Source organism: Macrobrachium rosenbergii, chromosome 12 (assembly GCF_040412425.1).
Source record: "Macrobrachium rosenbergii isolate ZJJX-2024 chromosome 12, ASM4041242v1, whole genome shotgun sequence".
In the NCBI taxonomy this organism is placed as follows: domain Eukaryota; kingdom Metazoa; phylum Arthropoda; class Malacostraca; order Decapoda; family Palaemonidae; genus Macrobrachium; species Macrobrachium rosenbergii.
Genome location: NC_089752.1, coordinates 13,582,430 through 13,610,330, shown reverse-complemented (window position 1 = coordinate 13,610,330; position 27,901 = coordinate 13,582,430). Strand labels below are relative to the sequence as shown.

The 27,901-nt window shown below is 36.9% G+C and overlaps 1 protein-coding gene across 1 annotated transcript in view; it reads right to left on the bottom strand.

The window, feature by feature from the left end:
• Nucleotides 1-1,221: 1,221 nt before the first annotated feature.
• LOC136843725 (ubiquitin carboxyl-terminal hydrolase 8-like) overlaps nucleotides 1,222-27,901 on the bottom strand; it is a 125,231-nt gene continuing 98,551 nt past the window's right edge. The window contains exons 18-23 of the mRNA XM_067112360.1: nucleotides 27,402-27,516; nucleotides 26,077-26,181; nucleotides 10,715-10,954; nucleotides 9,288-9,418; nucleotides 7,099-7,197; nucleotides 1,222-2,967 (exon numbers count right to left, since the gene is read on the bottom strand). Coding sequence (XP_066968461.1) covers nucleotides 2,748-2,967; nucleotides 7,099-7,197; nucleotides 9,288-9,418; nucleotides 10,715-10,954; nucleotides 26,077-26,181; nucleotides 27,402-27,516 — 910 coding nt within the window. The 3' untranslated portion in view covers nucleotides 1,222-2,747. The remainder of the gene's footprint in view (nucleotides 2,968-7,098; nucleotides 7,198-9,287; nucleotides 9,419-10,714; nucleotides 10,955-26,076; nucleotides 26,182-27,401; nucleotides 27,517-27,901) is intronic.

Below are 27,901 nucleotides of genomic sequence, written 5' to 3'. Positions count from 1 at the left end.
GTGTGGAATCAGCTGACCAATTACTGTACTAGATAAGTTACATATGTAAAAATGACATTTTTATGATAAAATAAAGTTTTATATATACTTACCCAGTAATTACAGATGGAGCCCACCCACCCTCCCCGTGCATGGACATTTAAGCATAAACAAATTGAGCAATTGGCTGTGTTGTTCCTCTCTCTTACCCCGAAAGTGGGTGAGGTCTTGTCACTTACACAAAAAGAATCGCTACCGTGAAATTCAAAATTCAAGCTGCCGTCGATTAGAAACTCTTAGCCAAGTAATTACTAATTACTGGGCATATAAAACTTTATCATAAAAATGTTATTTTAAAATATATTAAAAATATGGTCTGAAAGTACATCATTGTAACATTTGAGAGTGAAGACAGTATTTCTCTCACCATAGTCACCACTCAAAGGATGAGCGAGCTCCGGGCCTTGTCTAGCCAGATATTCCACGTGAAGAAGCTAGGAAGTATTGGCTTATCCTATATGTGCCAGACTTTGTTGCACAACTTTCACTCTTCCTCAGGTATCACCTAACTTTTTATTTTCAGCACTGCCAAAATACTGCAGACAGATAAGGAAGACCTTTTTCCATGCTTAATGAGTGCCAAATTAAAAAATACAATTCCCAAATTGTCAACAAAAAGTATTAATAAGCAAAAATGTTTAGATATTGCTAAAAACAAATTCATTGTAGGTCTGGAGCAGTATTTTTTATATATTTTTATACTTGTAGAAAGCTAATACATATTCTTTTCAGTATGGGACTTGCCTAACATGCACTCTGATATGTGAGAGTTTTTTGGATGCTTCTTATTTTCTCTAAGTAAATTGTTTACATTTGATTCCATTTCATTAGTCATATATTCTTTTACCAATCATTTACATTTCATATTTTCTTATTTTATCTAAAGTATTTATGGTACGACAAATATAATTAGGTTTTTTTTTTCACTATGTCAAGCAGAATCTAACAGTCCAAAGAATGAGTTAGATACAGTAGGTGTAAGGGACTACAGGTGCATGTGCCATCGTACCTGGATTGATGTGTCTGGGATTTACACCCACACGCAAATAGACTTTTGACTAATAGGTTTGTACTGAATAAATATATTTATGAAACATAAGTTTGCACTGAATAAATATATTTATTAAACTTAAGCAAATGCAACAGAGAAAACAGGGGAAAAAGGAAAAATGACACACTGAGTATAAAAAAAAGAATATAATTCTGAATATATGAAGGAAAATATACAATACAATAGAGCAACTATGCTTACTATGACTGTACAAGCTATCTGGAGGACTACTGCCAGTGTTATCCTTAAATATTTTATAAGTTTCATGTTACAAGTAAGTACATGAGGTACAACAGTAGGATGATTATATAAGAAAAAAAAAACCGTATGGCTTGCACCATGTTGAAAAATTGAACTAGCACTTATAAGGACAATCCTTCTCTGAAAGATGTATCAGTGCATTATAACACCTTCATCAAAATGAGAAAATTAAACATGGATTGATTCTGACTTGTAAACTGATTCTGATTTGTAAACAAAAACTACACTGAAAATCAAAGCCAGAACAACATTCATGAGAAATTTGTTATTGCAGATCTTTTAAAAATATACACTTGAGTTTATATTGGACACCTATCATAGGAAACTATAAAATTCAACAGTCATGGAATTGTTTAGCTTTTATTGATGTAATTCCCTGCTGTTGCTGTTATCACAGATCAAAAAAAATTGAAACAATCCAGCAAGAGTCTTAAAACCAAAACAGGCTTAGTATCAACTACCTGAGGTCACATGATATGGAGATTCTCCAACCAATATACAGTATAATCAATTATGCGACTGATAAACACACACAAGTAAAATAATATACTATTCTTAACAAACAAATGGAATTGATTTCCACCTTCATTGATTAGTGATTTCACAATTTTCTTTTATCAACATAGTTAAACCCCATGGTTTTGATACTAATTTTTAAGACTAATGCACCATAAGCCTGAAGCTACCAAGTATATCTTGGAATACAAACAGCAGCTACCAAGTGTATGTTGGAATAATGTCACGTGCCCAATATCAAAACATAAAGTAACATATTAAAGTTCCTGTACAAAAATCATACTGTTAAGCATTTTAACCTCTGAGACTTAAGAAATGGATCTTTAATTACAAAAGGAACTTTATATGGGCAAATCTCTATACAATATTACTACCTTAAAAAGGTAAAGGCATCAATAATCACATATAGATTTGCTGTATCAAAATAACACCTCATATCATCAGGAATCTTTCTGACATCATCCAGATATGATATTTCAAACATATAAAATTACTGAAAATTGTCTTTATTAAATGCATCTGTTCTACAGAATATGAAGGTAACTGCAATAAAAACCTAAAATCACTTTACTACAAAAAAATTTAAACTTATAACCTAAAAGGATAATGCACTTCAGGAAGTAGGGTATACCTCAACATAAGCATAATGAAATAGAAATTTACAGGAATTAATCAAACTATATGAAGACAAATAACTTTTCCTCATACAGGGGTCAGCCCTCAAGACCTATAAATAAAGTAGTAAATACAACATATTCAATATATCATAACTGTCTTTCAACGTACATCTTCAATATATAAAAAATATATACACAATATTCTTATAGACTTCCAGTACATTTGGTATAAAATATTTTTGTATATACATAACTGTTCACCTTCAAAACAGATTGTTCACCTTTACATTCATGTTACTTGCTTCATAAAATAACAAATATGCAGCAGAAGATCGGACGTTTTCTCTGGAGAGCTCGTACACTTCATGGTCGTCAAACTTGTACCACAGTTTATTGACAGAAGATTTGCAGAATGCTGTGTAGTGCCCACCATCCATAGTACCATAATGGTTGGACACACCATACAAATCAAAGTTTGTATACCTGTCAAAAGACAAGAGATCCTTGTGATAAAAAAAAAAAAAAAAATTGCAACTTCTACCCGTATTTTAAGTCTTGTAAAATATAGAAAGGTTCAGTTATAGAGAAACTGACTGGAGATAGAGAAGTAATTATCAGATGTTTAAGTTAAAGAATAAAATGTACAATAGCTTAATGTGATCACTATTAATTAAATGACAATTTTACCCCTATTAGGTAATTTTCAATAAAGTGAACTGATAATGCTAATAATTAACATGATGTTTTTTTTTTTGTAATATAAGTATATGAACCTCTTGTCATAGGTGAATATGTGCTTGCCATAAGTAAATGAACCTCTTGTCATAGGTGAGTATGTGCTTGCCACAAAAGTACATTATTGTGTAACAGTTTTATAGTAAGGTGACTAAACCAGTAATACAGTATCACCAAAACAAAATGTACATCAACTTTAATAAAGCCATTTGTAGTTACCATGAAACATATTTTAGAGAATATGAACTGTTCAAAATTATTCACCTGGAAATTTAGTTGCTTTGTTCTGTTTCAAAAGTAGCCTATGATTTATGTCTGCTGATACAGCTGTTCTGAATGCCTTATAAGATGAATTTAACTTTATATGACCGTAAGTCTAAAGATTAAAAATTGAGGTATAGGCTACCTCAATAACCATTATGCTTTTTTATTTATTTAGTTTTTGTTTAATGTTAATGGGGCTGGTATTCCTGTGCACTCTCAAACCCAAAACAAGGAAAAAGAGAAAGGGTGTCACTTAACCCCAAAGGAAGCCATATTCTGCTTCCTGAAGGATGGAGGGTCTCAAGTCATGGAAAGTGGAAGCTGAAAAGCAATTCCACGGGTTGGCAATTCTGTGAAAGTAATATTTCAAAGACCTGTACAATCTGAGGTACAGGCTACCTCTATTACCATTATGCCTTATTTACTTATTTATTTATTGTTAAATGTTCATAGGGCTGGCAATCCAGTGCCTTTCACACCCAAAACAAGAAAAAAGAGAGTGTGCCACTTGACCCCAAAGGAAGCCATAGTCTGCCTCCTCAAGGATGGAGGGTCTTTAGTCATGGAAAAGGAAAGCTGAAAAGCAATTCAAAGGAATATTGTCTTCAGTCATGGAAAAAAAAAGCTGAAAAGCAATTCAAAGGGATATTTCACAGAACTGTGTAATCTATGGATTACCAATTTCAGAGTAAATGTAGGATCTGGCAGCAAAGCAATTAAAAGCAACCATATTGTGTTATTCAAAGATAACTGACTTTCAAACTAAATGACAGAACTGGGTGGCCTGAAGAGTATTGCAAGGCTACCTCATTGGGAGAGGAGCTCTGTCTCCTTAAACTCTACAAAACAGCAGCTGAATTAGTACTAAGAAAATAAAAAGGGATGCTACCTTACTTTAAACAGACAGAGAACTGAGAGAAGAGATGAGAGCAACATTACTACTTCTCACACAGCTTAATCCCTAGTCAGTCACTGTTTTTCCAGGTGTTGCTATCTAACGTCATTTTGTCTATTCTTTTGTCTCTCATGTCTACTTGAATGCAGTCTCTCCTCCATCTTTTACCATTTCCATTATTGCTTCTACAACATATTGCTAATCATCATCCCTCCTCATCAGGTGCAGAAAACATCTCAATCTTGACTCTTGGGCTTTCTCTTGCATTTCAAAAACTTCTGCTGATCCCGATGTATTCATTTCTTATCCTATCTCTTCTTGTCAATCCACTTATCCAACTGAGCATCCTCATTTCTGCCACATCAAACTAATTTTGTTCCATTTTCTTCAGTGGTGCCACAACATAGTAGGTCTTACCATCAACTTCTGTATCTTGCCATTTAGCATAATATGGATTCTCTTACTGCAGAGTATAGCTGAGAACCCCTCCAATAATTCCATGTAGCTTGAATTCAATGGTAACCTCTCTAATATTTTATGCACATATCTCCACCCATCTACGATTTTCTCTGGCTCCTCTCCACTTTCTCTCATGTGTAGAACATACACCAAGGGGGCTCCCTCCTTATATCCTCAGTCAGTACATCCAGCAAAATGGTGAACAAGAAGGGGCTCATTGCTGGTCCCTGGATTAGTCCTACCTTGGCCCGAAAGATGCTCGTCACCTTTTAATGCACTTCTCAAGGTGATTACTTTCCTAAACATTTCACTAACAACACATTTTTCTGGTGCCTCCCACTCCTCAAACTTCTCCACACGCCTTGCCTAGGCACTCTTATCATATGCCTTTTCTAGGTCAATAAAGACCATATGAAGAGCTCTCTCTATTTCTCCATTACCTGGCATACAGAGTACGTTTAACCAATTGTATCAATCCCTTTCATAAAGCCTGGTTAGTGTCTTTCTATCTTGCAGGATATAATGCTTTCAAATATTTTCAGGGTATGGGCCAATAACTTAATGTCTCTACCATTCTCACAACTTTGAAATTGGTATCAGTGTGCTCTCTCCATTTTTTGTGCAATTTCCTTTTCCATAATTTTCATCATTAGCTCCCACAATATATCTGTTCCCTCTTAACCCAGTGTCTTCAGTGTCTCAACTGCTATGCCATCTGGCCCAGCAGCTTTATTGCTCTCATCTTTCTCCGAGCTTCCTTTACCTCATTGTCTAACTGACCATTTCAAAATTTGACCACCCATTTCCCTTTAATCTCTCATTTCCTTCTTTTTCCTCACTGAAGGCTTCCCTGTCCTCACTGAAAACTTGTTTTTCCACTGTTAAATTCATGTCTATGATTGCTAATATCCTTTTTTCACTGTTAACAGGTTCCCTGTACCTTAATGAGGAAACATAAGATAAAATCCCCAAACATGAAGCCATCCCTGCTGATGCTGACAGAATTATGGATCATGGTTTGTATTTGTGTAAAAAGGCATCTACAATATGGAATATGAAGGGAATATACTATATTACTGATTCTTATTCAAGATTTTTTTAAGGGGCCAACAATAGCTACTTTGGGATAAAAAAAAATTCATTAAAAAAAAAAACTATATTGCGAATTAAGGCTTGAAGCTTCATATATTAATAACACTAAGTTTTTTTTTTTGTATGAGTTAAATTGTCCTGAGTTACGAGGTCATATAGTAATGATGTTATAATGTTATATTTACTATTTTTGTTGTAGCAGCCTTAACCTTTAAAGGAAGGGCTAAATATATATATCCAGCACACCACAGATCGGGCAAACTTTAAGGTTGGCCAATTTACGAAAAAACATATCAATGGAAAGAATAAGATATGCAAATGCACATGGTATAAGAAAAAAAATTCTAAACCTTTTTTTTCTACCTTCCACAGGAAGTTGAAAGTGACTATTTACAACACCGTGTGGGCCTCTTTTACAAGACATTTGTAAAAACATGTTAATTTTACCAAGTTATTCATGTTTTTTTAATAATTTATTTTATAAAATTATAATTACAGCTCACACAATATCATAACAGATAAGAAACAAAATCAGTAACAAATTCTGAGTATATTTGTTGTAAAATATTTATGAGATTTACTGAGATGGGGAGATGCAGTAACTTTTGTAGTTATATATGTTTTTCATTTCTTTGCATTTTTCTTTACAAAATTAATTATAGCTGACATACTATCATAAAAATAAGAACTAAAACCAACAGCAATCCCTGGGTATATTTATGGGCAAATTAATAAAAAGATGTCCTGAAGCTGCAGAGAGATAGTACATCCTCTTCTGAAATCTCAAGGCATACTGACTGATATCGCTCCCATGCCGAGGTAATAAGTTGCCATAAGTCATTTATGGACCACTGAAGTGCTATGAACCTCTTTCCTGCTAAATTCATTAAAACAGCATGACACGTGAATATTAATACTCATACAGTGTTCCACCATTACCCAAAACCCGTTATGATCACTCATGAGGTTCATCCATTAAGGGTTAATATTTTTTGTGGCTAGCTCAAAAGTGTCTAAATGCTTCATCATAAAAAGTTTTCCACAATTATCTAAATGCTGTATAGTTTGCCATGTTATAACAACTATTTCTACCAGACATATGTCAAGATACTTTTCCAGTCAGCATCATATGACTGGCATAGAAAAAAAAGAGGTATGATCAACATTACCTGTTATTCTTCATTGCTGTATGCTTCCCCAAATCTAAATTCTCTAATGAAAAATCTACAAAATTTTGCTTCTTCTTCATCAACACATCATGTTCAAACCTGAAAGAAATTAACACTTTTAAACCAAATTCTTCAACCTGTGAATATCAAACTTTTTTTCTTTTAATAAAGCAAATTTACTTTTTCATACAAAAACATCACTCATATATGATCATATAATTGATCTTCAGGTGTCTGCAGACACTGCACTCTTTGGTGTAACAAACAGAAGATTGGCCCTAGCATAGTACATGCACACATGGGGCCTTAGGTACTTGTCAATCACTTGCATCATTCTTTGTATAGTCTGGAAGATATGAAGCTGCTGGACCATTGGGGCCGAGAGTCATGGGTTTTTATGAAAAAACTGTTTTATTACATCTTTGATTACAGCCTCCACACTCATATTGTATATTGCAGAGTTATAATTTATCATAAATGGCTGAAACAGAAAAAATGGCTTACGCCAGGTGATCAAATTAAGTTCAATTTATCACCTTCCCTCTCTGTCACAACAACTTCTCAGTAGCCCTCATCCATTTACCTTGCCATTAGGGGGATCCTGATGCATAGGACCAGGTACCTCAAAATACTAGTCTAACCCTGGCTTAGCTGGCTAGCCTATGCAAACATATGTTAACTTTATGCTGATAAAATGCAAATAAATAAGATGCATACTTTAAAGTTGTATAATTGTCTATTAAACACAAAACATCGAAAAATATGACAATTTTCCACACAAAATGTCTAACTCAAGGCCTCAGTAACAATATATTAACCTATCTAAACTAATATTCATAATCAAGTAACAGTACTATCACACAAAAGCAACACCAAAGTAGTGTGTGTGTGATGTATGTGTACTGAATGTTGTGATAAGTAATATTAAACAAAAGTCAACCGCCATACTAAATATAAATGAAGCAACACCAAAGTAGTGTGTGTGTGTGATGTATGTGTACTGAATGTTGTGATAAGTAATATTATACAAAAGTCAACCACCATACTAAATATAAATGATGAGTAACAGCAAACCACCTTATCCTAAACTATCCTGTTATACATTTTATGCACATTTTCTGTCTTTGTACAGACACTACCCTACTTAAGAACATTCAGGTTACGAACATTCAGAGCTACAAATACTGTAACGTGACCGTAAATTAAAACTGTGTTCTGAGCACTCCCCTTTGCCACCCGTAAGTTATCATCACAAGCATAGCAAAAAATATTCTTAATAACTGTAATGTAGCTGATAAGTACAGGAGTCTGTTAAGTTGAGGTGTTACTTTATATACTAAAGGGATATTATTATTATTATTAATTATTATTATTATTAATTATTATTATTATTATTATTATTATTATTATTATTACTACTACTACTACAGGCAGTCCCCGGTTATCGGCGGGGTTCCGTTTCGGCAATTTCGGGGGTTATTGGCGCCTCTGTTAGGTATGTATTGGCACCAATACCCAATTATCAGCGCCGATAAGCAGAAATCGGCAATTTTCAGTGCTAGACAACCACCATAAAACCGGATCGCTATTAACCGAGCCCGAGCCCCTTTAACCGACCGCGCAATTACTACTACTACTACTACCAGCAATGTACAAGGAATTATCGTAAACAAAGTAACTGTGACATTCGCTGGTACCAGCATATTCATCATCATATCTAAATAAGCCTCAATATACTTAGTTTTGGCAGATTCCATTGATAATGCACATAATATCGAAGTTAGTTAAATGTGATAAATGTGAACTGTCATACATTCAACTAGGCTTACCAAATTTTTGGCTTGTTGAATAATTCATTACTATTTCTGATAATTAAGAACCACATATTGTTTCAAGCAAAATACTGGGATAAAGAAAAGCAAGTACTAACATAAATGAATCCCTAACAGCTGTCTGTCAATGTAAGTTATCATAACTTGCACATTTAATATTAGTTGCATTGTACTAGTCGTCAACTTGTTAAAAACTTGCTAATTTTTTAGCCATCCCTTTTGTTACTGAACTGACCCTGATTTATCATAATAGATGGCTTCATTAAGCACCACTACTAGCTGCGTTGGATTTCAAAATCTTGGGCAATGAACATACTGCTGTATTTCAAATAAAATTCCAGTAGTAACATCCTTTACCTGTTTAGATGGAGGATTAGCACCGGAGGGAGCTTCCAAATATCAAGTTTCCGTACACATCCCCGTAATCTTTTGCACTTGGAACATTTATATTCAATCCTGCTGTCCTTATAGTAATGTTGAAGTAACTCCTAGGGGAAAGATGTAAAACCACTGTCAATATCAATCTCAAGTGTATCTGTCCAGTCAAGAATGACAGTAATAATCAACTGATACACATTGCATTTTATACAGCAGTTTATCTTTATTAATTCAAAGTAAATTAAAAGATCACTGAGTCACACTGCTAAACTGTAACAGTGCTCATCCAAAAGATATGTTCTTAAATGAGAATTTAAATAGAACATGGTAAGGAGATGACATGGCTAGGAAAGAAGGTTGAGGTGAAAGGACACTGCAAAAAATCTTTGTACCATTTACAGTGTGCCTTGCAAGGTGTACTGATGTATGTGATATATATAATTTGTCAAATTAAAAGACAAAAGAAGTTGCTAAAACAAAGATTTTTTCTATTATATCTAAACTTAGCCAAATGCTGATTGAGATCCCTCTATAAATTTTTTTCTCTTAGTCTTCTTAATTCTGTGATCAAGTACTCTTCATTTCACAACTTATTCTCCTGCCATACTGAATTTTACCAAAGCAATCACAGGACTGTCACATCAGTATTAAATAACAATAAATAGATCTATATTTATATACTGTACATTGAAACAAATATTAAATAAATAAATGTAACAATGCATGAATGAACAAGCAATTAAAAAAAAGAACAACATAACATTAAAAAAAATTAAATTATACTCAAGTGTACTTTCAGGCAGGGGAACAAATTCAAGATGTTGAAAAGCCATGGTACAGTCCAAGGCTTAAGAACAATGTTTGTATGGTCACCAACTGGCAAAAGGCAGTTAGGCTAATATGGTATGCGAAAACCCAACAGTTAAAATAGTGACAAATAATCTTATTAATTATACCAATCATAAAGGAAAAAAGAAGTGCTTGGACTTTTCAAGACGAGCAAAGAATATTTGATAAAGCTGTCAGTAGCATTTGTATACCTAAAATCAAACCATATTTTACAGTCTTGAAAATATGCAAGAAATTTGTGTAGCATGAAAGCATCAACCCTTACAGCTTTTAATGTATCATACTGTGAAATATGAAGTATCTATTGAAAATACACATTTTATATAATAACAATCACTCATGGAAAGACCAACCAACTACCACAGCAAATGGCATGCCAATGCCGTGTTTGCAATTCAGACACCTTTTTAAAAGATATTCTACAACTGTACACAATTTTATTCTATCAATTAATAACACACCTTCTCCCAATAACTAGACACAAAATTATGAATAAAAATAAGGCATACATAATCTCTGATGATGTGTTCAACAGCAAAATAAAGCATTTTACTTACTCTTAATGTACAACGTCCACTTGATGGAAAAGATAAGGAAATGATAGAAAATGGTTCAAAAGTCAGTGACCTATGAGAACAGGTGTCGCATTCAATTACAGATCGATGAAGACCATGGAAAAGTGAGCATACTATAGAATCATCTCTCCTCCGCAACTCTTCTTGCATTTTTTCTGCTGCTACATAATCTGGAATGTCGTCATAATTTTGTTCCTTCATTGGCAGCTTCTTTCCTGTAACCTGTGTTCATCAAATTGTAATTAGTTTCAATAACAACCTCTTTAACTATGGGCAATCCATCTAAAATGTAACATTAAAATATCCATACATTGGATTGGAAAAAATTCCTCTCTGACATTTACATATGTTGCAGCTATTAAAGAAATGCCTGAATTGAAAAACTTCAAATTATATGTGCTTAAGAAAGTACATACTTTGAACAGTGACCATGACAACAAAAAGACATCTGAGAGTTAGTAGTTAAAGCGTGTAATGAAAGTGAGTTATCACCATCTTAAAAATCAAAAACACATTCCTTTAGGCTATGCAGGCTTTATTAGGCCTATTTAAGGAGATAACATTTACAGCTCTAAAATTAATCATAAACCTCATTAAAACATTAAATATGTGCAAGGGTAGTTTGGAAAACTCCATTCTTCCAAAAATCAATCCCACTGAAACGGCATTCCGAACATTAGAGGAAGCACTTTACTTATAAAATTTATATTTTATACTTTTCAGAACTGAATAATAAAAAAATTAAATGTCATGAAAAGTAGGTGATGAATGTGTGATTTTAATAACTGACAATAGTAGTATTTCCCATGTTTTGCAAGAACTGTGTTGTTATATCCATCCACAGCAAAGCTTCCCTCTATTTAACCTATTTTTTTTCTTATGTACAGCAAGAGTTCCAATGTTAGTCTGGCATCAAAGAAGGCATTTCTCATCCGTTTCCTCCCACTTTCCTTTATCTTTATTACCTTAATAGTAAAAAATTTTTACAACTTAAGTTGTTGTTTAGTGCCTTATACTGAATTATGTTACTTTACTGTACTTTTTGTAATTTTGTCAGTTCAGCCTCATACAACTTTGAAAAGTCTGGCTCCAGCTCATAATGAGGAACTAGGATCTTCCCCAACACTCTTATCAAAGTTGAAAGTGGAGAACCACCCCAAACTCTTCATCATGACTTAATAATACTGTGAAGTATATTAAAAATACAAGGAAGTGTTTATATTAAAAATACAAGGAAGTGTTTCACCAACAAAGAACTTTTTGATCAGGATATATTTATAAATAATCAATCACTTCCTTTTCCCATTAAAGCCAACAGGTTGAGTTCATAAATATAAATATAAAATTTTCATCCAGAAATAGAATTACCTTCTCCATGGAGTATGCATATGGTACGAACTTGTACACACTTGAAATATTGAATTATAAACTAAACATACCCCAGAGCATAAACAGAAACCATGAGACGTAAAGGTTCACACTATGCAACATACACTGATGGGTCCAAATCTCCATCAGGCATGGGATTTGCAGGCACACTGCCAACATACCACTTCAACAACACTTCTGTTTTCACAACAGAATTCAAAGCAACAGGATGTGCCATCATAGATATTTAAAATTTTTGGTAACTAGAAGCCCTTCAGATTTATAAACCAAGAAATACCCTTGGCCAAGTTTTTATGGACTGCTGAGGAGCAAGAGCCTGTACCAGCACAAGGCTGGCTTAATCCAGACAGGCAGATAGATATCACAAGAAATTAAATTTTAACTTCTCAATTTATGTGAAGATAGTAAAAAATCCCTGTTGGGGGTTAATGCTGTCAGTGCACCTTACGTGGTGCTCTGTAGACATTTACTTAGGTTCTTTGCAGCATCTCTTCAGCCCAATTAGGTTCTTTGCAGCATCTCTTCGGCCCCTCGCTGCAATCCTTCATTGCTTTTACTGCAAAGTACCTTCGTTCATCTTCTCTTTCTTTATCTTGCTTTCCACATAAATATTTCATGGTGCAACTGCAAGGCTTTCTTCCCGTGACACCTTCAGAGCCTTTTTACTCTGAATTTCCCTTTCAGCGCTGAATGACCTCATAGGTCCCAGCGCTTGGCCTTTGCCCTAAATTTTATATTCCATTTCCAATGGTAAAAATGTATAAATCTGTTGGATCCCTGCCCATGTAGGCATCAAAGGAAATGGAGAAGCTAATAAAACAGCCTGAGCAGCAACTACTATGACAAGATCACATGTAGACTAGGTAACATCTCTTAAAACCCATCATAATTAATAAATGGCAAAATATATGGAATGATGAACCAGATAGTAACAAATTAAAACAATCAAGTTATGTGGGAATATAGAATTCACCATATCAAGAGGAACTACACACGTAAGTAATGTTGACTTTTCTTAGAAGTGATCATTCTTGTTTGACCACATATAATTCATGAATAGCCCACATGATCTAATACCTCTATGTACAGCATATTAAGTGACACTCACTTGAACAATTATTTTTCATGTGAATGTTCAGACTATAATCAACAACAAACATCAAGATCTGGAAACAAACCAAAACATATATTGGTAATTTAATAAGTAACATCTAAACATTATTATAATTAGTGACATCTTTCATGCTAACTTTATGAGAGCTAAATAACCTAGACCAATTGTCTGATTAAACTCAGTAGGTCCTTGGCTTACAGAGGGGGGGATCCATTCCAGCGCCACGCCAAAAGTTCACTTCTGCCATAAGTCGGTGTTTCGCCTTTAACAGCGCTATAACTTGATGTTGCATCAAGTTACAGTGCCATAAGCATCATTAGCCTGATTCCTATTCTTGCTGTTAGCACAATAACTTGATGCAACATCATGTTATGGCGCTGAAAAAGTGCTGTAAGATTGAATCCACCGTAAGTCAGTGACGCACTTTACTTTAATAATATTTAATTTTGTAAAATAAAACCAATTTGTTTTTTCTGTAAATAATTACAGCCGACCCTCGTTAAGATGGACTAATAGGGGGCGCTAGGGTGTCTGTCTTAGCCGATGGTCTGGGTTAATCAGCGATATCTATTCAGTATATATGTATACCTATAAATATGACATTTTTATTCTAAAATAATGTTTAACACATACTTACCTGTTAGTTACATACATAGCTTTGGTCTTTGACGCCACGGCAAAATTTCAAACAATGCGACAGCGCTCAGTCCAATATCGGGTGGATCGCCCTTACCTGCCCTCTGTGGAGTGCTAAGAACTATTCCCAACATGCTTCAGAATAATTTGCCTACCTGTCCCCCCGTGGGGAGGAGTGGGTGGGCTTTCAGATATGTAACTAATGGCAATATATGTTAAAACATTATATTAGAATAAAATGTCATTCTTCTAACTTACCTGTTAATTACATATAGCTGATTGACACCTTTAGGAGGGTGGGGCAATGACAGCCAAAAGAGTTGTTGGAAACATTAAGTTATTAATGAAAATTTCTTAGTTCCTCACCTTTCTTTAAGGTAGCTGATTCCACAGTTACTGCCTCCAGTAACCTGCTATCCTTAGAAACCTTAGCGGGGTATAATGACCTGGTCGCAGATTGTTAAGCTGGGTATCAGTCACCCCAGGACATGGCGTGACAATACCACCAGCATGCCTGCTCAGGCGCCTGCACAAACATCATGAATTACAAAGGGGTCACCCAACACCAAAGAAAAGCATAACCATAAAAGCAAAACCAACTGTAGAGAGGTAAAACTATCCAACACTTACCCTCACAGACAACCGTGAAAAACCTTCACACTCCAAAAAACAAGTAAGTAAAGGTAGGTTAATCCTCCTTTACCCCTTTACCCATTACCGTACAGATACAACAGCGGGCCCTAACGTGCTGCACCCATCAAACACTGTTCGTGAATTTATAGAGATAATGCAAAGTAAATACAGACTACATCTCCAGTAGGTTGCTTGCACAATATCTTTAAAGGGAGAGGTTCCTTTTATAAGCAGAGAAGTAGAGATAGTCTCTACTGTGAGCCTCACTTTTACACATTTTCAAATCATTCTCTGAAATATTGGAGTGAGTCAGAAATCAGACTAATAAAAGGGACATGGCATTCTGGACATCGGTCTAAGAGGGTTCTGACCTAACACCATGGGCAACTGAAGGACCTCATCTTTTAGTCCTTCGCCAAATAATATTTCAAGGCTCTGACTGGGCAGAGGAACCTCTCCTGCTCCTTACCTACCAATTCCGACAGACTCGGAATCTCAAAGAGCGAGGCCACGGGTGCGAAGGGGTCTCGTTCTTGGCCATAAAAACAGTTTGAAAGAACAAATTGCTTTTGAAGCAGAGAATCCTACTCTCTTATCCAAGGCGTGGATCTCACTGATTCTCTTAGCTGTAGCTAACAAAACTAAAAAAAGAGGGTTTTCCTCGTAAGATCTCTTAAAGAAGCAGAATCCATAGGTTCAAATTTCTCAGACATAAGCCACTTCAGGACTACATCAAGATTCCACGAAACAACTTTAGCATCTGACCCCTTAGAGGTACCGAAGGATTTAATAAGGTCCGTTATATCTTGTTATTAGAGATATCCAAACCTCTGTGACGAAAAACAGTAGCCAACGTATGCTCACGATAACCTTTAATTGTGGATACAGAAAGGTTCTTATTCGAGGAACAAAAGAAAATCCGCATCTCGTCACCGAGGGTTCTGGAAGAGGAAATGTCATGATCTTTGCACCATGAACGAAACATATTCCACTTGGACTCATAGACCTTGATCGAAGATGGTCTTCTGGCTCTAGCGATGGATTGAGCCGCTTTCTTGAAAAATCCTTTGCTTCTGAGTAGGCGTTCGATAGTCTGAGAACGCAGTTAGCCCAGACTTGACAGGTTTTCGTGAAATCTCCTGAAGTGGGGCTGTCTGAGTAAATCTACTCTGTTTGAAGGCTCCTCGGGGAAGTCGATCAAGAGATCCATGAGAACTGGGAACCAATCCCTGGAAGGCCAGAAGGGGGCTATCAACGTCATCCTGGTGTTGGAGTGGTGCTGAAATTTCCTCAACACCGCACCTAACATCTTGAACGCGGGGAAGGCGTAAAGGTCCAGACCCGACCAATTCAGTAGCATTGCGTCCGTCTGGAAGGCTGCTTGGTCCGGGACAGAGAGCAGAAGATTGGGAGCCTGTTCGACTTGTTCGTCGCGAACAGGTCTACCAGAGGTTGACCCCAAAGTCTCCACAGCGACTTGCACACTTCTTCGCGTGCAAAATCCACTCTGTGGACAGAACCTGGTGCTTCCTGCTCAAGAGTCCGCTCTCACGTTGAGGGCTCCCTGAATGAATCTTGTTAGGAGCAGAATCTTGTGCTTCTCTGCCCACAAAAGGAGGTCTCTTGCTACCTCGCTGAGGGAGTAAGAATGAGTGCCCCCCTGTTTTTTTATGTAAGACAACGCTGTGGTGCTGTCTGAATGAACCAGAACTGTTTGTCCCTGTACGAATGGTAGGAAGTGTACGAGACTCAGGTGGATTGCTTTCAACTCCTTCTTGTTGATGTGCCATTCTTTTTCTGTCGCATTCCACAAACCTGAAATTTCTTTTACACCCAACGTCGCTCCCCATCCTACTTCTGGACGAGTCTGCAAACAGTTCGTGGTTGGGTTCGACGGAAATAGAGAGAGACCTTTCTCTAATTTTCTTCGATCTAACCACCACCTTAGATCTTCCTTGATAAGATCCGAGATTGGAAAGGAGAAGGAGTCTGGAAGCGTTTTCCTGTTCCATTGCTCCCTGAGGTAGAATTGGAAGGGGCTCATGTGAAGTCTCCCAGGAGACAAACTTTTCTATTGACGCCAGAGTTCCCAGGAGGCTCATCCAAGCCTTTGCAGAACAGGTATCCATATCCAGAAAGTTCTGGACTTTGCGAGACAGTCCGAGATTCTTTGATCTGACGGAAAAGCCAGAAAAGGAACTGCTTCAGTCTCATTCCTAAATAGATCCTGGATTGTGAGGGAGATAGGTGAGACTTCTTCCAATTGATTAGAAGTCTAGCTTCTGTGTCAAGTCGAGAGTTACTTGCAAATCCTCCAAGCACTGAGGCTGAGACTGGGAACGAAGGAGCCAATCGTCGAGATAGAGAGAGATCTTTATTCCTCTGAGATGAAGAGCTTTGGCAACAGTGGACATAACTCTTGTGAATACTTGAGGGCTGTGGACAGACCGAAGCACAGAGTCCTGAACTGATAAGTCTTCTCCTGGAAAACGGCGAAGAAACTTCCTGGACGCTTGGGATGGATCGAATGTGAAAGTAAAGCGTCCTGCAGATCTATTGAGACCATCCAATCCCCGGACGAAGAGAATTGAGGACGGATTCGTCGTCTCCATCGAGAAACTGGTTTCTCCACGAAAGGTTGAGAGAACTCAAGTCCAGGACTGGTCTCCAGCCGCCTGAGGCCTTTGGAACAAGAAAAAGGCGGTTGTAAAGCCTGGAGAGTTGACTTCTTCCACGATCTCTATCGCTCCTTTTAAAAGCATGGAGTCTACTTCGCACTCAGAACCGAGCATTTTTCTAAGTTGCTGGAATATGCTGTCAAAGCTAAAGGTTCTGTTGCAAGAGGGGGCCTCTTGAGGAAGGGGATAGAATATCCTTCCTTTAGCACGGACGTGGTCCACTGGTCCGCTCCGATCTCCTCCCAAATTTGCCAGAACTGCTGAAGTCTGGCTCCGACTAGTGCATGGAGGACATGCAGATCACTTTTTACTTGAGGGTTTGATAGTCTTGGAGACAAATCTTGCTTTGCCCGGAAACGAGATACTGTACGGGTGAGGGCCTGCTACGAAAGGGCCTATCTTGATTAACTAGAGGGACGAGTTTGCTGGCAGAGAAGGTTGAGGAGCTTTTGGTTTCCGAGTGGATTGCGCCAAAAGGTCCTGTGTGGACTTCTGAGTAAGGGATTTGACACTTGGCCACAAGTTCTTGAGGAAAAGGTACTTCTTATCCAGAGGTGCGAAAAAGAAGAGCGATCTTTGAGTCCTAGAAACTCACGGCGACAAAAAGAGCACCAAAGTTGTCGCTTCTTAAGAACTAACATTGAAGATGGAGGCTAACTCAGGCGCACCGTCACGAATCCCTTTATCTAAGCAGGACATAACAGAAGAGAAATCATCGAAATGCGCTTGAAAGACCAAAAGACTTTACCTTCCTACCCAAAGCGCCAATAGTCCAGTCCATAAAACTGATGACTTCCAAAACTCTGAAAACGTTCTTCAAGGTGGTCCAACTCTGAAGGAGAGAAGAAAATCCGAGCCGAAGTTCATCGCAGAGCGGCCAGTAGAGTCAACGAGACTGGAGAAGTCTCCCTGAGAGGAGGGCAGAAGCTCCCAGAGAAAACTTCCCCAGTGTCGTAGCAAGCCCGTCTTAGTAGAAAGCTTGGAAGGAGGGGAAGCAGAAAGTGGTTTTCCCTGATCACGTTTGTCTTCCAACCAGGAGTTCATTTTCTTTAATGCCTTTTTGGCTGAAATAGAAAGCACTAACTTCATAAAGGAAGAGGTAGGAGGTTTGAGTCTCTTGCGTGTACTGAGAGAGGGGAAGCCGGGCCGAGGTGCAAAATCCTCAGGAAAATTATCAATAAAAAGCGAAGAAGCTTCTTATAATCCGGCGAGAGGAGTCTGGTTTGTCTTACAGGAAACCTCTTCCACAATCCTTCCTCAGACCTAAATAGGAGAAAAACCTTCCGCTTGCACATACACATCTTGTGAAGGAGGAGTAGGAGCCTGAATAAGAGCTTGAGGAGGAGCCTGAGCCTGAGTAGGCGCCACAAGTAGGAGCCTGAACTGGCGCCACAAGAGGAGTTCTGAACTGGTTCAAGAGGAGCCTGAACTGGCGCCATAAGAGGAGCTTGGAACTGCCACAAAGGAGGTGCCTTTGGATGGCGCCACCTGACGCCACCTGAGGCCGCTTTGAGCCTGAGAGAGCGCTAACTGAGGAGCGCCCTGCGCCTGACCAGCGTGACTGAGCCTGATCCTGAACCAAAGGAGGATCAAGAGACACAGGATCGAGAGGAGTTGCACTGGGCGCTCCGAGAGCTTCGAGACGAAGGAGGAGGCATCAAATACACTTCAGAAGGCTTTGCTGGAGAAGAACCAGGCCTTCCCGAGCCGTCAAGAATGCTTCCATTTTCTTGTGCGCCGTTTCGAAGAAAGTCATGAGTAGACGAGGATCCAACTGGGGAACTGATGATCAGTAGAGCCAGGATCGTATTTGATGAGGAAGAGGCGTAGAAGTCACAATAAACTTACGTAAACCAAAGGAGAAACACCGAAGGGAACGCTGGGCAACACCCAATGGGAAGTCTTATGCCTCTTGCATGAGCCTTGCGCCTGGAGAAGACTCTTCTGACGACGAAAATCTCTCCGGATCTCCCAAAAACTACAGGAGGCTGAGGTTTAAATGGCTTCTTCTTCTGAACCGCTGAAGCGAAGATTCCTGGACCTCTTCAATGGTCTAGACTCGTCGGAAATCTCCAGCCTCTGCCAGTTAATCACTGGAGCTTGAAGAAAGACACTTCCTTGAGTCGCCTTTCCAACGGCGCTCTGAAACAGCCTGGGAAACAACAGGACTGTTCGGGAGGGGCGCTGCTCGTGGAGCAGACCCCACTCGCCTCCCTTTTTGGACTTTCAGCGCATGTCTTCTCCCAGGAGCAGGGGAGCTTGACAGAGGCTTAGGTCTAGGAGGAAGTAGGCGAGCAACCACCTCCTCCACCACTAACACTTTGCACTGCACTTAAATTATTCACAATATTTTGGAAAGAATCCACACGCTCATGAAGGGATTTCACATTAACGCCAATATCCTCCATGGCCCCACAATAAGGTTAAATCTGGCGTCCATCTGGACTTGATACTCAGACACGTAACGGGTTCAGGGATATCAGTGAGTCAGGAATAGGAATATTAGTATGCAGGGATATTAATAGAAGTTTCCTGCATAGCTAAGGGAGATTCGGTTTCTGAGAGAGAGAAGAAGAACTTCTAGCTAAAGCTTTCCTGGCTCTATCTTTCTCAAGCTTCTTTACATACTTAGATAGAGCCTTCCAATCTTTTCAGTCATACTGACACATTCATCGCACTTCCTCTCATATGAACATTCCTGCCTCTACAAGCCACACAAATTGAATGAGGATCAAGACTAGCCTTGACCAACCTCGTCTTACAGCCTTTGCTGCATACCTAAGGTATAAGACCCAGAATCTGACATAATTATCAGAAAACCTGACTAAATAGGTGACAAAATAACTGGCAAAGCCGCAAACCAACAAAGAGTACTTCACCAAGTGAAAACAGCTCGATGTAGGCAGATACAATGAAATTTATTTCAGTACCGACAACAATGTCGCGTGGCACAAATTATTCTGAAGCATGTTGGAATAGTTCCTAGTACCCGACAGAGGGCAGGTAAGGCGATCACCCGATATTCGGACTGCGCTGCATGCGTTTTGAAATTTGCGTGTAGCGTCAAGACTAAGCTACATGTAACTAACAGGTAAGTTGTATGTGTTAAAATACTGTATTTCTTAACTTTTATAAAATTGTATCAATAAACAAAAGTAGAAATGTTTGAATTAAAGCTCATGGTAAAGATCAAAAATGAAGATATAAAGCATGATAAAAATGATAGAAATTGAGCTGCATATGTAGATACCTAGGCTGAACATAAATGCATATTTGTTAAGTACAATGATGGGTCTCAAAATGAAGAAGTAAGATTTTTTCCTTTTTCATGTTTTTTTATTTTGGTTATTTATTCATTTAGTTTTATTATTATCTATATATTAATATATACTGTTAAATATATGTGAGATGACTAAGATCATCAATGTAATAAAGAATGGGACAATTAAGACCATAAGTTCACTTTTGTTTTGTTTTCAACAAAACTATCACGTAAAATGCAAATATACATGATCAAAATGACTGTAATTCAACTTGTGAATTTTATCTGATAAATAAGACTATAAAATACATTTTATCATATCGATCTTGGAGGTTGTTTTTCATTGTTGCCAAACAATGTAGATCATCAAGTTTGCAGTCGTAAATGAAGCCTGGAGTCCGGGAAATAAGTTCATGAAGTGATGACTGTAACATTAACACAGCCTGTTGTGGGATTTTTTCTTTTTCACTATATTAACATTAAATTATTGTTGAATTCATGTTTTCATGAAGAAAGTAATTAAAGATTTTGACAAGGAAAAATCTATTTCTGAGAGGGCGTGTCACCGGTGAAATAATCCATTCAGCACTTATTTCAGGTAATTCCGTTGCTGAATACCAGAAAGCTAAATGTAAAGCTAGGTTACTACCCCCAGAGGCTGACTCAATGGAGTCATATATGGTAAAAGGGTGAGTGTGCAATCACGGGACCCTGCCCTATAAAGATTCCCAATGTCAAAGTCCCAATGAGAGAGGTGCGATACAGGGCCATGTGCATCACTTTCATGGGACTGCCCAGAGCAACATTAATCATTCATGTTGCTTCCACACTAGATGAAATGTTTTACCATGGGAGGAGAATGAAAAAAAACAGTGGAGGGTCACCGGGTGACCGGAGCCCCTCCCCAGAAATAGATTTTCCTTTTTGATAAAATCTTTTTTGGATCAGGGTCCATGTCAGCTGGTGAAATAATAACAGAGAAATAAATATCATTCTTATGCTATTAAAGACTTTAAATAGAGATGTTGAAAACTTGGGAATTCCACCCTGAACATTAGAAAGAAAATTCACCTAAACATTAGTAAAGGTGCTAAATTCATGTAATGAAAATAATGTAAGTGGCCGTCTAAGATCATGAGCTTTAGGGTGAATCTGAATAGGCTTGTATAAAGAAAATACTTTCTGCTAATAGCAGACACAATGGCTTATAACCCCCTCTTTTTAAATAAAGAGAGGACCTGACAAAATTAAGTCCTGTCTAAAAAAGCCTGCAAAGGAGAAAACTGGGCACGAGAGACAGACCTTGTGAAAGGGGAGTACTTTCCAAGGTGACCACCGAAAATGAGGACCCTCAACTGTAGATAGAAATTATTGAGTAACTTTTCCATCAGTAGTCAAATAATCCAGATCATGACAACGTTCAAAATTAGTGCCATCATGACGTGTCTATAAATAGAACAAGTAGAGGGCTGTCATTGGCTGTAGATCTCCATGGCAAACAGCCAGCCAATCTGGTTTTAGCTGTATTCTGTCTCTGACGTTTGCTCAGAGAAGCTGGCGATGACATAAGTGCGTGTGTTTGAATACAAAACGTAGTTTTTAATAATGTATGTATTTTACTGGTTACATAAGGAATAGAATGAATTCCTTCTTATTACTTTGAGCGCAAAATTGCTCGTTCAGAGATTCTTCAGCAACAAAATATATATTTTTTTTTGCTTCAGATGTTTACCAAAGCTGCACTGACATACCTTTAAAACAAAATTCTTCTCTAATCTCTCGAGGGCAGAACTACGCTGCATAGAGGGAACTGGCAATTCTCTCTCTCTCTGTCATTTGCCATGTAAACACAGATAGAATTTGAGGGAACTGGCAATATATTCTCTCTCTCTCATGTCATTTGCCATGTAAAAACAAGTATTGTTCTGTAACTCAGCTTTTGTCTTCGTAAGGTTTACCTTTGTCAAAGTATTTTCTTTCCTAAAAAACACACAATGCATCGTACTGTAGCTAACAATCTGGCAGCAGACAGGTAAAACTATTAATGCTCAGTGACTGGCTTCGATACTTCCTACCGATCCAGACAACAGCGTTTCTTAATGATGGTATGTACCATGTGCAAGGTAAATTGGTTACAAGTTAAAAGCATTTCAGTTCAGTATAATATAAATACAGAACAGTATACAGTATATAAAATAAAAATATAAATGAAAAGTTTTTTTATTTACCTTTGGGAAATAAAGAGGGAAATGGTACGCAACGAGCAGAGGAGCAGTAACTATCTTAAATCGTGGTCGAACATTATGTATTTTAAATCGGCTGACCCTCTTTGGTATCCGTCTTATCTGATATCCAGGTTAATGAGGTCCGGCTTAATGAAGGTTGACTGTACTTGAGAAATTTAGTGCCATCCAACACTGCTACACAGCATTTTGTTTTAAATCAACTATGTTTTGGAATGAAACATTTTTCCTTTACAGTAAATATTAGTTTGCCAGTACTGTAAAACTATCACTGAAAGGACTCTGCCTTTAAAGAAAAACAAAATTCAATCCAGCATATCATGATTTCAATTATGCATGTCTTCAATATTTCTGTATTAAGGCCTTGTCAGCAACAAAAATACTTGAGACTTCATTTTTTTTTTCCTTGCATGGATTTGGAATTAAAGCCTTTTACCATCCTATTTCCTTTCATTTACTGTACGTGACCAATCCATTTAACACTGTTACACCTTATTACCTCTGATGAACTTTTTAAAAGTTATCTTGTGAGAATGCTTATTCCTAACACAAATTGTGTTTACAAATTTCAACCCTTTCCTCCTGTGAACATGATTAACTCAACATGCCCTTCGTGCAATTCCAGGACTTTCCTTAAACCTTACACATCCCATAAGTTTACTGTACTGTTTTTTACAGGTACAGTATATGTGGACAGCTAATTCATCATCATCTTCTTCATTCAACATTGATCACTGTTGAGTACCCATATGATTTACTGTATGGTTATGTTAATCTTAAACTTCTGAAATGATATTAACATGCTTTGATATCATCACATTGGTGAATTTTCAATGATATGTTTGGATCTGATCATCACTGAACAAATCCAGAGTGGCAGATTTTCTGCAATCTGTTGGAATCGTTCATAAAAACCCCATGAATAACTGAAGGCACAATTGTTGATCTGCGAGTAAGCGGGGACCCACTGTATCCTAGTTGCTTGCTTTGTTTAAGTTTTCTCTGCCATACTGTAGGTACATATATATTTTGATAGAATTAAATGCTTATATGTCAACACCAAATTTTATTTTAATATTCCCGTCTGAAATACGGTCTTATATGTCAAAAAAAAAAAAAAAAAATACAGAATCAAAATTACTTCTTACTTGTTGTGTGTGACATATAAAGCTTTTCTTTAGTGTTATCTCCCTTAAAATTTAAATTTATTTTGTACTACAATATTATTGAATATTTACCCATATCATTTACATAACAGGTATCTGTAAGTTTGCTTGCTTTCCAGTAGCACAAGTGCAAGCTCTGTGTCAACCATACTGCTATTTTGTATATGTTAACGTAGCCACTTGTATAGTGCTTTGTGTTGTAGCCCAATGAAGCGTTGTGTTGTACAGTAATATTTTGTGTTATTTGCTTGTCATTAGTATGCGTAAGTGAATTTTCCAAGGTGTTCCATGTAATGTCTGCCATATTCATGTCCTCGAGAGATTGGCTCTCACTTGCTGTGTTCCACTTTTTGAAGCCAACAATGTTCTTTAGTCTCGCCTACAGTATTTGCCAAGACTAATTAGCCAATCAATGGACTTGCTGCAAGAACAGGAAGACTTACCAGGCAAGGAAGGTCAAGTACTCTGCTTCCAAAGTTTCTGCTAAACAGCAGGAGTTGGTGCTACACAAGAAAGGTCAAGTGGTCTGCTATCAAAATTTTTGGCTTTTTTGATATGGTATTTTCAGCTCTGTGGTTGGCCTCTGGATCTTTAGTCAAGAGGCAACAAACTTCTTAGCAACATGCCACTGCCCAGTGTTCAGCCTGCCCACTTACCTGATTATAACCATGCCATCAGCTCCTGTTTTACCTGCTGTTTCTGCTTCGCAGCCTTTGCTTAATCCTTCTATTGCTGTTTGTGTGGTACTGTCCACAATTTGTACTGCTGCATGGATGGTACATTGTGCCTATTTTGCTATGCCTATTGCCACTAATCTTATTACTCCTTGTAGAAGTTCACACACTTCCAAGGTAGAGCATTTTTAAGAAATGCACACAGTTCATATGTTGATGATAAACTATATTTCTTCAGTGTCTGATTCCATCAAGGCTTTTGTTATTTCTTTTTTACTTCCAAGTGCAAAGATGAGTTACATTTTAGAATACCACAGTATTTTGCATGTTAAAAAGGCCTATACAGTATTAATCATTCTTCTGGTGTGTGTATATACACAGCATAATGTTTAATAAGTAATATACCTTAGCCTACTGTGCTGCAGTCTTGCTGTAGCAACACTAACAATTTGGAGAAAGACCCTATTATTGTTTTTTAAGATTCAATGAAAATGAGAGAAGGCCTATTTCTGTTCTTGATTAAATATTATGTAGTGTAATATATTTTCACTGCTGATATGGTAAAAAAAAAATTTTTTTTCAATTGAAAATTTGATTTTAACTTTGCCTCCCCCAATTCATATCACTGATCTTATTCAGAAATTGTTCTCTTCAATCAGCTGATTTATCCATTTGATTCTTGTGTTTACAGAGAGTGTAATAAGAGGGATAACATTGTCACACCTTTCACTCATTTATAGTTTTACAGTATACAGTAATTACTGTATACAGTACGTTGTTTAGTTGCTCATCTCAGTTGTTGGAACATCTGGGTTTACTGGCTCTTTTTATGGAATGTTATGTTATTGCTGCAATCCCTATGTTATTACTGTATTGGTATTATGGTTCAGATTCTGATGGGCTAAAATACAATATAAAATATAAAATTAACTTGACAGTGTCAGGAAAACACAAGACTGCCATGTACAAAAATGCAAGCTAATAGTGGCAGATTCAAAATTTGCCAAACTGTATTAGTTCAAAACAGCCCTAGTATTTGATAAGACCCTTTACTGTTTTTTCTAGTTAAAACTAATTTTTATTCTAAAAACTGCTTATCCCTTACAAAGACATAGCCTAGCCAGTGTGTGTGTGTCTCTGAATGATATGATAGAGTTAAGGAGATGAACAAATGAACAGTCAGTCAGAGACACAGACAGAGATTCCTGTAAACACCCAGAATTTGTCTGTAAGGGTAAAACAGACAGAAAAGACAGCAATTCCTGTATTAGATCCACAATTTTGTTTGTCAGGATAAAACAAACAGAAAAAGAAAGTGATTCCTGTAAAGACCAAACAACTATTGGAAAGGGTAAAACAAACAAACACACCGTCATAAAGGAAGTGGTTCCTACAAAGATAAAAAAAAAAATTTGTTTGCGAGGTTAAAATGGACAAATAGAAAAAGCAAGTGATCCCCGGCCTTACTCCAAAATTTGTTGTTAGAGTAACATAATAGACAAAAGGCCATATTCATACATAATACAAAATGAGCAAATTATTATCTGACCTTATTTAAATCTTCATGTAACCAGTCCATAAGTTTAATCAAAAATTCATGTGAATCCTGCTGATCGTATCCCTGGAAAGGCTTGTGAAATCGACCAACAGTGTTCTGAAATAAGACAAAAAATGAGAGCATATCATATTAGTCTTAATAAACAATGTAAATGTTTTAAATACTATGAATCTATTTGAATTTTTCTATTAGCAGAGATAATATCTGCTATATTTATTTCCTTCTACATCAAGATTACTTTTCATGAATGCTTTGACAAGTTCAATAATCAGATATAATATATGCTATATTTATTTCCTTCTACACTGAATTACTCTTTAAGAATGTTTTGACAAGTTCAATATAAAATTACCCAATCTTCAGCTTACACTGATGTTAATGTTTAAACAAACACATATAAATTTAATGTATATATATATGGGTGTGTGCAAAAGATAGGGACAAGACTTGAATTACTCATAGAGGCCAAGGTGGACATGTATGAAAGGATTATGAAGTCAGCTCTCCTCTATGGATGTGAAGTGTTCATGTTGAATGTTAGTGAAAGAAAAATAGTTGGGCTGTCAGGAAGAATTGTCTGTGTAATGTATGTGGCATAAGAAGAACTGGTTGGGTAAGAAATATAGAGGTATATTTAAGTATTAAAAAGGCTGGCATTTGAAAGATGGATCAAAGTAATTTGATGCAAATATGTGGAAAAGTTGCTGGACTGAAAAATGTATAATTCAGAAGTGTCACAAGGAAGGAAACAAACCATGCCTACCCACATTTACCGTTCCCTCATCTTAACCAGTTTTCCACACCCTCAATTTCTAGCCCTACTCGAGGTTATCACTACACATCATATGCAAATACATGATATTTCAAGACAAGTACAATGAAGTGATTAAGTGTTATTTACTACAACATAAGTAATTAAGTGTTATTTACTACAACATACATAAAATTCAAGATACTACAGACAATCACAATGATATTCCTAATAACAATGGAGGAGCACTGTAACATCCATCCATGCAAGAAAAACAGTGTAAGGCTACTAAGAAAATTAGCAACAAAGTTTTAAAGAGCAATCCTTCTCCCTTTGGAAACTATTTTTTGGTTTTAATGAGCAGCAAGCCTTTGGAGGCTAATAAAAGCTTTATTGAATAATCAACCCAGCTTTCTGCAAAACATCCTATGCTTTAGCAATTAATCTGGATGGTCTTTTCAGTCATGCTGGTACTTAATTTCATGTAAAATAAAAACTGAATGGCTCATCATAAAAAGGATTATCTAATACTGTATGAATACCATAAAAATAAGAGAGTACATACCTTCAGGTCCCACATAGCTATCGAACGGTACTGCCCACACCAAAGGGCTCTAAAGACAGCTCCCATTTCCTCGCAAACATCTCCCTGGTGTTTACTATTTGGATTAATATCTTCACTGAAATCAAGAAAAAACATATCCCATTAACATTTTTCCATATGCAAACTGTCTTACATGGCATAATAGGTTTAACTGAAAATGAGTCCTACGACTACAATACCCTGTACCGCTGAACTTGGAATTTGCTCCTAGGTTTTTATTGGTAAGTATTTGGTAGATGGCAATATCTAACCTGTCCATGCTATTTTACTATAAAAGGACATCTAGCAAGGATAATTTAGATGTTCATGAAATTTCTGTATTTGTTTGACATTTTCAAATTAGGTAAACCTTAAAATATATGGATTACTTAAAGCAGGGAAATCTTTGAAAGATCCCAATGGCAAAGTTTTATAATAAGCTAGCCTATGGCCTACTAGCCTATATAATTATCATAAGACTT